Source organism: Enhydra lutris, unplaced genomic scaffold, assembly GCF_002288905.1.
Source record: "Enhydra lutris kenyoni isolate GAN:26980312 unplaced genomic scaffold, ASM228890v2 scaffoldscaffold1, whole genome shotgun sequence".
Lineage (NCBI taxonomy): Eukaryota > Metazoa > Chordata > Mammalia > Carnivora > Mustelidae > Enhydra > Enhydra lutris.
The window spans coordinates 15,144,397-15,156,563 of NW_019154085.1; the positions used below are offsets into that span (position 1 = coordinate 15,144,397).

General features: G+C 37.5%; 1 protein-coding gene across 6 annotated transcripts in view; it reads left to right on the top strand.

Annotated features, from left to right (window-relative positions):
• The window catches only part of LOC111159996 (abl interactor 2), a 112,024-nt gene that overhangs the window by 56,778 nt on the left and 43,079 nt on the right, over nucleotides 1–12,167 (top strand). For all 6 annotated transcript variants that reach the window (XM_022523097.1, XM_022522856.1, XM_022522776.1 and 3 more), the window contains exon 2: nucleotides 8,952–9,119. In XM_022523097.1, the coding sequence (XP_022378805.1) occupies nucleotides 8,952–9,119 (168 nt within the window). The remainder of the gene's footprint in view (nucleotides 1–8,951; nucleotides 9,120–12,167) is intronic.

The window sequence follows — 12,167 nt, forward strand, 5'->3', positions numbered from 1 at the left end:
GTAAATATGTTGCATTGAACTTTTTTTTTTTTTTTTTTGGTCAACAGTGGCCACACAGCTCTCCTTCATTGTAGCATTCATACTCAGCATTTACTTCTATAGGTCAGTTTTTGTTATTTTTGTTTCACAGTTTATGAGAACCAGATTTTTGCCTCTTCTATTTAAATATTTACTTATTTATTTATTTGAGAGAGAGATAAAGAGAGCGTGTGAAAGCAGGAGAGCCTGAGTTGCGGGGAGGGCCAGAGGGAGAGACTCTTCAAGCAGACTCCCTGTGGAGTGCAGAGCCCGACAGTGGGCTCAGTCTTACGAGCCCATGAGATCATGAGCTGAGCAGGGACCAGAAGCTGCACACCCTCCTGACTGAGACACCCAGGTGCCCCAAGATTTTTGCCTCTTCTATTAATGAAAATAGTTGCTAACTTGTCTGTGAATTTTGTGTAAGAATGAGTATCACAGATTAATGAATTATTTCTACTTCATTGAATGTAATCTTACTCTGTGGGACCAAGAAAAAAGTATTTATCTCCCTTACTCTGCATGTGTTCTGGAGCTATTGCCTTAATGTTTACAGGACTGTATTTGCATCTTTTTTTTACATTTACATATGAATTGACATAGTTTTTTTTTTTTTTTTTTTTTTTTTAAGATTTTACCCATTTTAGTGATAGAGAGCACAAGCTGTGGGAGGAACAGAGGAAGAGGGAGAGAAAATTCTAAGCTGGCTCCACGCCCAGAGGTGGTGCTTGGTACAGGGCTCCATCTCAGGATCTGGAGTTCATGACCTGAGCTGAAATTAAGAGTTGGGCATTTAACTGACTGAGCCACCCAGGCACCCCCGGCCTGACATCATAATTCTTAGGCTTGAGTAAAGGACAAGTCTGTTTATGGACAGACCTCCCCCACCTTTTTAAAAAGATTTATTTATTTGAGAGAGAGCTTGGTGAGGGAGGAGAGGCCAGGGAAGAGGGAGAGGGACTCTCAAGCAGACCCTACAACAAGAGTGCAGCGCGAGGGGTTCCATTCCACGACCCTGAGATATGACCCCAGTGGAAACCAAGAGTTGGAGGCTCAACTGACTGATCAACCTAGGCATCCCAAGGACAGACCCTTTTATATGGAAAGAAAGAAATCTGACTTCTTGTGTTAACTCATTTTGAAAAATACATTTAATTTTTATGCTAATGTTATTTAATGATCAAACATAAAATGAGATATAAACCACTTAAAATTACAGCTCTCTTGTAACAATTATAAATATGTAGCAGATTTATAAACAAACACAACTACTAAATGAATAAAAATAAGTCAGAAACAGTAATGTCCTGGGTGATACTTTGCAAAAACTCTGTTGTCCTTGAAATTTAAATATGGTGGTAGGTTTTTTTTTTTTTAAGATTTTATTTATTTATTTGACAGAGAGAGATCACAAGCAGGCAGAGAGGCAGGCAGAGAGAGAGGAGGAAGCAGCCTCCCCGCTGAGCAGAGAGCCCGATGCGGGGCTCGATCCCAGGACCCCGAGATCATGACCTGAGCCGAAGGCAGCGGCTTAACCCACTGAGCCACCCAGGCGCCCCTTTTTTTTTTTTTTTAAGATTTACTTTTTATTTATTGGACAGAGAGAGAGATCACCAGTAGGCAGAGAGGCAGGCAGAGAAAGCGGCGGAAGCAGGCTCCCTGCCGAGCAGAAAGCCCGATGCGGGGCTCGATCCCAGGACCCTGAGATCATGACCTGAGCCGAAGGCAGAGGCTTAACCCACTGAGCCACTCAGGCGCCCCAAATATGGTGGTAGGTTTACTGGTTGTGATGAACTTGCCCTATGGTGGTTTCTTATGATGAACTTGCCCTATGGTGGTTTCTTGGGATGAATTAAATCTTCAAATTCTTTAAGCAATTGCAGACTCTATAAAAAAAACTTTTGGGGCGCTTGGGTGGCTCAGGAGGTAAGCGTCTGCCTTTGGCTCAGGTCATGATTCCAGGGTCCTGGGATCGAGCCCTGCATCAGGCTCTCTGTTCAGCGGGAAGCCTGCTCTCTCTCCCCCACGTCCCCTGCTTATGTTCCCTCTCTCACTGTGTCTCTCTCTGTCAAATAAATAGCAATATAAAAAAACAAAACAAAACACTTTAATTTGTACAGCAAGTGTAATGTATATTTGGTCATCATTTGGTGTGAGTGCATTATGGATATATTAAGTTTGCCTCTTTTATCTCATTAATTTGCTTTATAATTATAGTAGGATAACTTGCGCCTAACATAATTGAATCTCAAAGCAGTGCTGAATTTGCTTTTTTTCTTAGTTATTTGGTAATTTATATTATGTAATGTTAATGTGTGAATTTTAAAATTTTGTAAATAGATTATTATGAAAATTAAAACACTATAAAAATTTATTAAAGAGAATATCCATGAACTTCCATTTGGGAATGAGTGATTTAGTATCACTCATAATTCTTGAAAAGATACAATCTGATACATTAAAAATCCTACAATCTGTGGCTCTTGTTTGAATAATCTGTTTAGGCATAGTGTGAAAAATTTTGGCAAACGTTAGCTAGAATACAAGAGTTGGAATTTTGTTATCTTTATAGGGTATCCTTGTTAAATTCTTAAAAATAAATTTCAGTTTATGGTGTAATTTATAAGCATAATTCTAATTTTAAGTAAATATTGTAAGTTTAATGACAGTATAATCTTTACATCTTCAAATAAAGTTTATTTTTAATTTTAGGGGCTCCTGGGTGGCTCATATAGTTAAGCATCTAATTTCAGCTCAGGTCATGATCTCAGGGTCCTGGAATCAAGCCCTGTGTCCAGCTCCGTACTCAGCAGGGAATCTGCTTCTCTCTTTCTCCCTCTCCCTCTTCCCCTCCCTCTGCTCCTGTGCTTGCTTGCTTGCTTGCTCTCTCTCAAATAAATAAAATCATAAAAAATAAGTTTTAGGGGCGCCTGGGTGGCTCAGTTGGTTAAGCGACTGCCTTTGGCTCAGGTCGTGATCCTGGAGTCCCGGGATCGAGTCCCACATCGGGCTCCCTGCTTCTCCCGCTGACCTCTCTCCTCTCATGCTTTCTCTCTCTCTCAAATAAATAAATAAAATCTTTAAAAAATAATAAGTTTTAAATTTTAATTCTAGTATAGTTACCATGTAGTGTTGTATTAGTTTCAGGTGTAGGGATTCAGCAATTCTATCTCTACATTGCTCAGTGCTCATCGCAAGTGCACTCTCAATCCCCCTCGCCTATTTCACCATCCCCCAGCCCGCCTCCACGAGATAGGCATCAGTTCATTCTCTATAGTTAAGCATCTGTTTCAATTTATACGTCTTTTGTTTGCATCAACATTTGTGAAATTTGACATAGATATGCCTGTCTTGAAAGTAGCTGATAACAGAATCCTGGAATGTATGTTTGTATGTTTGCTTTTAAGACTATTTTTTTAGGGGCACCTGGGTGGCTCAATGGGTTAAAGCCTCTGCCTTTGGCTCAGGTCATGATCTCAGGGTCCTGGGATCGAGTCCCGCATCGGGCTCTCTGCTCTGCAGGGAGCCTGCTTCCCTTCCTCTTTCTGCCTGCCTCTCTGCCTACTTGTAATCTCTCTCTGTCAAATAAATAAATAAAATATTAAAAAAAAAAGACTATTTTTTTAGAGCAGTTTTAGATCCACAGCAAAATTGAGAGGAAGCTACAGAGATTTCAATACCACCCTCTCCCACCAGATTGATACATTTGTTTCAGTTGAACCTATGCTGACACATCATTATTACCCACCCAAAGTCCATACTTTACTTTAGGGTTCACTTGTGTTTTACATTTTGTGGATTTTGACAAATATATAATGACACGTATCTGTTACAGTATCATACAGAGTATTTACACTGCTCTAAAAATTTCCTGTGTTCCACCTATTCATCCCTCCCCTCACCAGCCGCTGAAGACCACTGATCTTGTACTATCTTCATAGTCTTGCCTTTTTTAGAATGTCATATTATTGGAATCATACAGTATGTAGCCTTTTCAGATTCATCTTTTTTTTTTTTAAGATTTTATTTATTTATTTGTTAGATAGAGTATAGGCAGGCAGAGTGGCAGGTAGAGGCAGAGGGAGAAGCAGGCTCCCTGCAGAGCAATTGATGTGGGACTCAATCCCAGGACCCTGGAATCATGACCTGAGCCGAAGGCAGCCGCTTAACCGACTGAGCCACCAGGCATCCCCAGATTCATCTTTTTTCATTTAGTAATATGCATGTACGGTTCCTCCATGTCTTTTCATGGCTTGATAAGTCATTTCTTTTTAGTTTGAGTAGTTTTCCATTGTATGATATACCACAGTTTTTACTCATTTAATCTACTGAAGGACAGACTCGGATTGTTTCCAAGTTTTGGCTGTTATGAATAGAGCTACTGTAAATATTCATGTATAGGTTTTGTGTACCCAGAAGTTTCCATCTCCTTTGGGTAAATACCAAGGAGCTGGATTACTGGATCATCTGGTAAGAGTATCTTTAGTTTTGTAGGAAACCACCAACTGTCTTCCAAAGTGGCTGTACCAATTTTGCATTCCCTGTTGGCATATGACATGCAGCATCTTTTCATGTGCTTACTTGCGGTCTGTATATCTTCTATGATGAGGTGTTTGTGAATGTCTTTGGCTCATATTTTAATGAAATTTTTTTCCTGTTGTTTTTTTTTTTTAAAGATTTTATTTATTTGAGAGAGAGAGAGCATGAAAGGGGCGAGGGGCAGAGGGAGAAGCCAGCTCCCTGATGAGCAGAGGGCCTGATGTGGGACTTGATCCTGGGACTCCAGGATCATGACCTGAGCCGAAGGCAGTTGCTTAACCAACTGAGCCACCCAGGTTCCCTCCTGTTGTTGATTTTTAAGAGTTGTTTATATTTTTTGGGTAACAGTACTTTGTCAGATGTGTCTTCTGTAGATATTTTCTTCCAGTCTGTGGCTTGTTTTATTTTTCCTGAATATTTCTCTTGACATTGTCTTTTGTAGAGTAGAAGTTTTTAATTTTAATGAAATCTAGCCTATGAATTATTTCTTTCATGGATCATGGCTTTGATTTTGTATCTAAAAAGTTACTGCCATACCCAAGGTCACCCAGATATGGGTGTTATGTTCTAGGAGTTTCTCCTTTGTTGTGTTCTAGGAGTTTCATGATTTTCCAGTTTACTTTTATGTCTGTAATCCATTTTGAGTTAGTTTTTGTGAAGAGTATAAACTCTGTATCTAGAGTCTTTTCTTTCTTTTTTTTTCTTTCTTTCTCTCTCTCTCTCTCTTTTTTTTTTTTTGTGTTTAGATATCCAGCACAATTTGTTGAAAAGACTATCTTTGCTCTATTCCATTGCCTTTGTTCCTTTGTGAAAGATCAATTGGCTATATTTATGTGGGTCTATTTCTTGCCTCTCTGTTTTGTTCCGTGGAACTTTTTTGTCCATTCTTTCACCAGTACCATACTGTCTTGATTACTATAGCTATAGAGTAAATCTTGAACTTGAGTAGTGTTCGTCTTCCAACTTTGTTGTTCTCTAATATTGTATTGCCTATTCTGTCTTTTGCCTCCCTTTATACATTTTAGAATCAGTTTGTTGATAAACATAAAATAATTTGCTGGTATTTTGGTTGGGATTGCATTGACTCTATGTTTCAGTTTGGGAAGAATGGACAGCTTGACAATATTGAGTCTTCCAACCCATACATAGACTCTTTTTCCATTTACTGAGTTCTGTGATTCTGTTCATCAGAGTTTTGCCGTGTTCCTCATAAAGATCTTGCACATATTTAAAAATTTTTTTTCTAAAGATTTTATTTATTGAGAGAGAGAGCACGCAAGAGCATGATGGGGGTGTGGAGAGGGAGAGGCAGGAGCAAACTCTCTGATGAACAAGGAGCCCAGCGTGGGCCTCAGTCCTAGGACCCTGGGACCATGACCCAAGCCAAAGGCAAACAACTAACTGAGCTACCCAGGTGCCCCAGTCTTTTTTTTTTTTTTTAAAGATTTTATTTATTTATTTATTTGAGAGAAAGAGAGCGCGCGTGCATGAGGGGGAGAGGTCAGAGGGAGAAGCATACTCCCTGGGAGTATCAGGCTGGAAACCTGATGTGAGACTCGATCCAGGGACTCCGGGATCATGAACCGAGCTGAAGGCAGTTGCTTAACCAACTGAGCCACCCAGGCGCCCCAAGGTGCCCCAGTCTTGCACATATTTTATTAGATATATACTTACATGTTTTATATTTTTTATTATTAATATAAATTATATTGTGTTTTTAATGTTAAATTCCACTTGTTCACTGCTGGAAAGCAATTGACTTTTGTCTGTTAACCTTGTATCCTGCCATCTTACTGTAATGTCTTATTAGGTCCAGGAGGTTTTTTCTCAGTTCTTTTGGATTTCTATAGTGATCATATCACCTGTGTCCTCTCCTCTCAAGGGTTCCAGGAATATTTTTTTCTTTTAACACATAAGAAACTGTATAGTTTTATTAAATAAAATATATTAAGTCCACACATAGTCCAAATAAAGCACTTCAAAATCCACTATGTGCTCCCTGGTCAAAAGACAGATTATAAGCAATCAAGAAGCATTCTTGTTCTTCTCATATAATGACCAGAGAGTTGTGCTTTCTTTGGTTTTCTACTGAGGCAAATTATTTAGTAAACGTGGATATAAAATAAATGTATACCCTTTTAGGAAAGAGTTAGCTATACTTTGATATCTGAAGTTTTCTGTTTGTTTGTTTCAATCTCATCAGCTGATATTTAGGACTTCTATATATTCATGACTTTGTGACATAATTGCCATTAGGAAGATACATCAGGATTTTAATGGATTGCCAACTTTTTTCCCTAAAGATTGATATGTTTATAGCAATATGTTTATAAAATTCAGTGTGTTCCTTTGTGTTACTTCAGTGATGCCTTGAATACATACTTTATGTTGATTTATATCAGTGTTATGTCAGCCACAAACAGCATCTCTATTTAGGTTTTCTTCACACATTTTACATTTCAGGGTCCTCAATCTTCCAAAGAAAAGTAGATACACACAAAGCCTATTTAAAAAGGGTCTTTCATATCTTTGATGCAGATCAATCAGCTCCGTGATTTCACACATAGACTAGGAACAAAAGTGGAGCATGAAGTGATAATATTTGCTCTTCAGAAAATCTCAGATACCATGAATATAAAAAAGGGTGCATTGGAAATAATTATATCTACCCAAATATCTGTCCTCTTGATCCTTTGAAGAAGTATATTGTCAAATAAATTGTTTCAGTTCTGAATTATTCTCTGTAGTGAATACTCTGATTTAGAGTAATATCTGAAAAGAATTAATGACTTGCTGCTTTTACTATGAATTCAAGAAAAGTCGTTGATTTTTTTCGTTGTGTTGAGCTTTTCACTTGTTAGGATGGAATGGTGACTTCTAAGCTCCTTAAACGCACAACCAGAATCTAGAAGTCTTTATCGTGTTTTCTGAGAAGTATTTATCTTCAGCCAAATTTGGTTTCAACTCTGTTGTTAATTCAAGTATTGAAGAGAGTGAAATTACTACGGATTAGAAAAGAATAGAAAAGAAAAAAACCTAATATCGTTATCCTTAACTCTTTGCACGTTAAACTGGGTATGATTTGATTGTTTTGTTGACTGCTGCTGCTTCAAAAGGATTTTGCTCTCCCTGGAAAAACATATATGGGGTTGTTAATTTTGATTCCTTTATTGTATAGGAGAGAAGAGTGGAACATGGTGGACTTTGAACAGTTAATGACCACTCAAAGAGATAATGACAGTTGTTACGTAGAAGGATTTGTAGTTTTAGAAAGTGGTTTTACATTCATTATCTTATTTGGTGTTCACACTACTTAGAATGGTTGATATGGAGGTTTATTTCCTCTGCTTTGTAACTGAGGAAATTGAGAAACTGTTACTCTTGTCCAAACTGATGTGTTGTAGTAAATAGTAGAGCCTACATGATGATAAAAGATTTCTGGTTCAGAGGCTTGTGTGCTTTCTACTGAACCACAGTCTTTATCCAGAACTGGCACAATAAGATGGTGTCCTGCATTTAGCAGCATAGAATATGTATCTTTACCATTGTTTTGCCTTGGGGCCTTGGAAATGATGAACTAACCACTTTTTACCGTGCACTCTGTTTTCATACTTAGTGATTTATGTCTTACAGAGTTGTGACACTTAAAATGCTTGAGAAGAAAGATTTCTTTGATTATTTTATTTAAAAAAAATTTATTTTATTTATTAGCATTGGAGAAGAAGGTTGAGGTGGGGAGAGAGAGGATCTCAAGCAGACTGTGCACTGAGTATGGTGCCCAATGTGGGGCTTGACCCCATGACCCTGAGACCATGATCCAAGCCAAAATCAAGAGTAGGATGCCCAACTGACTGAGCCACCCTGGCGCCCCTTTAATTATTTTAATTTCTCATTATTTACAGCATTGTACCCATTTTTGTTTACTTTGTTATTTTTACTTTTCATTATCATAATTGTTTTGTAATTATTATTACCTTAATGAGATATTACATTATAGACAGATTTCATCCTTAGAGGGGAAGGAAAGAACAAATTCAGGAAAGTAGGAAAATGGATGCCAGAATTTATATATTCAAATCAGTGCTACCTTTCCAAACAGTAATCTTGAGAAGCTATATACTGCTGCCATTGCTCAAAATATCCAGTGGATCTCATTTTTAAAATAATGGGTATAGGATTTTATTTGCATCTATAGAAAGAGGTACATATTCAACATGAAAATGTTAGTCAACTCATTCAGTACTTGTTGGGTTTACATGATAATGATAATTAACATTCAGAACCTTTTTAACTAGGGTGTATAGATTTGGAAACAATGGTTTTGGTGAGTATTTTTGTAGAGTAGATTGATAGAATGGATTATCTTAAAATTAATGATTTTTTTTCCCCCTTAGTCAGCAGATAAGCAGCGAGCTCTAGAAGAAACCAAAGCCTACACCACCCAGTCCTTAGCAAGTGTTGCCTATCTGATAAATACCTTGGCCAACAATGTCCTACAGATGCTGGATATTCAGGCATCCCAGCTGCGAAGGATGGAATCTTCAATCAATCATATTTCGCAAGTGAGACAACACTCTTTTTCTGTTTTGCCTCTGTGGAACACTTGTTAAACATAAGCTATCTGTATCATGCTGGCAGCCTTTACTGTGTGATTTACTCACACATATGATTTGGAAAATACAAATTCAGTATCACGTTGTTTTTTATTCTTTTTGTGGAGTGATTATCTTCTCTGTGATTTTGACAGGGAAGAAGATTTTAATGGTTTCTATTAAAATTCAGCAGTCCTATGAAAATAATCAGCATTGAGGTAAAAATCTGTCTGGTTCTTCCAACTTTTACCAGATTTCATGTTTCTTTATCTTTCTTAAAAGACATTAATATGATAGCCTTATCACTTCTTTAATTTTTTTTTTCTCTTGGTAGGATTTTTGTGCTCGCTTCGGCAGCACATATGCTCCTGGTAGGATTTTTGTTTACCAGGATGGTACCATACCTACATAACGGACGTATTAACCTAAGTGAACTTATGAAATTATCCTTATATAAAACTTAAAAAAAATTAATGTTATACTTTTTCCATTTTAAAATATGTTCTCATAATATATAGAAACAATAAAATGGAAAAAAAAAACCTCTTTCTACTGTTCAAACTTTTCACCTTTACTACTTTGCTTTACTTTGTTCCAATACTTTTTTCTTATAGTTTTTAAATGTAGCTGTGATTGTATTATGTATAGAATTTTGGATTTTACTCTTTTAACTTACTATGATAACAGATATCTTCCCATGATTATCAGACATCTTCCCATGGTGTTAAAAGCTCTTCATAGGGGCGCCTGGGTGGCTCAGTGGGTTAAGCCGCTGCCTTCGGCTCAGGTCATGATCTCAGGGTCCTGGGATCGAGCCCCGCATCGGGCTCTCTGCTCAGCGGGGAGCCTGCTTCCTCCTCTCTCTCTGCCTGCCTCTCTGCCTGCTTGTGATCTCTCTCTGTCAAATAAATAAAATCTTTAAAAAAAAAAAAAAAAAGCTCTTCATAAATATTTTCAATGGCTGCATAATGTTGCATGTATATGTCATTACTTTCATATCCATTTTTGTATTTTGGAGCCATTTAAATACTTGACTGAAAAGCAAATTTGTAATTGCAAAATGAATTTTAAAAAACATTAAAAAGATAAAGTTTTGATCTGCCTGCTTCTCTTTGATGAGATCTTTGGAATTTTCTAGTTCAGCACTGTTCTTTGAGTGATTTGATATAGTATTCATTTATTTTGAAGATTACTTATTTATTTATTTGTCAGAGAGAGTACAAACAGGGGGAGTGGCAGGCAGAGGGAGAAGCAGGCTCCCTGCTGAACAAGGAGCCACATGTGGGGACTTGATCCCAGGATCCTGGAATCATGACTTGAGCTGAAGGCAGAAGCTTAACTGACTGAGCCTCCCAGGCGTCCCTTGATGTAGTATTCAACACTCTTTTATAACTAAATGATTAGAACTCTTCTGGAATAACAAGTTTTAAGATGTGCATTATAAAAAAGAACATTATATTTTCTTTTTGTTTATCTTAAGAGTTTAGGACTCTTCTGAAATTGACTAATAAATAATTTTTCAGTCTGAAAATTAACTTGTATAATTAAATAAAATATAATCCAGATAATCAAATCAGATACATTATTTCTGTTACTTGAAAGTTCCTTCAGACTAATTTAGAGGGATTTGTTGTTATTTAATACTAAATTTAATCTTAAATATGAATTTACTACTGTAACATTTTCTTTATATTCCATATAACCTTTTATTTATTTTTTTTTAAGATTTTATTTATTAGAGAGAGAGGATGAGAGAGCACAAGCAGGGGTAGTGGCAGGCAGAGGGAGAAGCAGGCTCCCTGCTGAGCAAAGAGCCAGATGGGGTACTTGATTCCCGGCCCCTGGGATCATGACCTGAGCCAAAGGCAGCCACTTAACCAACTGAGCCACCCAGGAACCCCTAAACACTTTTTTTTTTTTTTAAAGATTTTATTTATTTGAGAGAGAGAGGGAGAGAAAGCACGGGAGTGGGGTCAGAGGGAGAAGCAGACTCCCGACTGAGCAGAGAGCCTGATGTGGGGCTCCATCCCAGGATCCTGAAGCTGAAGGCAGACGCTTAACAGCCTGAGTCACCCAGGTGCCCCTACACTTTTTTTTTTTTTTTTTTTTTAAAGTAGGCTCCTTGCCCAGTGTGAGCTCAGTGCAGGGCTTTGAACTCATGAACCTTATCAAGACCTGAGCTGAGATCAAGAGTTAGAGGTTTAATTGACTGAGCCACCCAGATGCCGCCCCCATTTAAACTCCTGTAGACTGTATGATTTGCTGCTTGTCGCACTGCTGTGTCTCTTAAAGTAAAAAACAAAACCCCAAAAGAATTGATGAGGTTGTTGTTTTTGTTGTTTTGTTTTTTTTTGAATTGGTGAGTTTTAATGAATGAGATGTACATTTTATTCTGCAGCGACCCCTTGGAGGAAACAATAATGATGAAATAGATGAACTTAGTTTTCTATAGGAGGAATGTTGACAAATTGCTAATCTGATAGAGAATTTTGAAGTTTAAAAGTCTTAAAATTTTTGCGTGTTTGAAGTCTTAGCAAAGGACCTAAAAAAGAAAGAAGAAAAGTGCGAATACAGAAGAAAAATTAACATATTAGAGTTCCTAAAGAGGATGAACAGCTTGTTATTAATTTGTAAGAGAAAATGGGAGTGATTGTGAAGGTAGTAGACAGTAAGCAAATGACAGTGAAAGATAATCATCTATTTTTTACGTAATCTCCATATGCAGTGTGTGGCATGGTCCAACTCATGACCCTGAGGTCAAGAGTCGGATGCTCGTGCTCGCTTCGGCAGCACATATACTAAAAAAAAAGAGTCGGATGCTCTCCTGACTGAGCCGTCCAGGCTCTGCAATAATCATCTGTTTTTTGATAATTCTGTACTACTTTGGTAGAGAAGGTAACAGTCTTGAGGAGAAAGGTGAGTAAGTCTACCTTAAGTTGTAATTATCATGTATTCATTAATGAGGACATTTTATTTTTGAGCAGCACATAAATCTGCATATAATGAGTAGGTCTAATT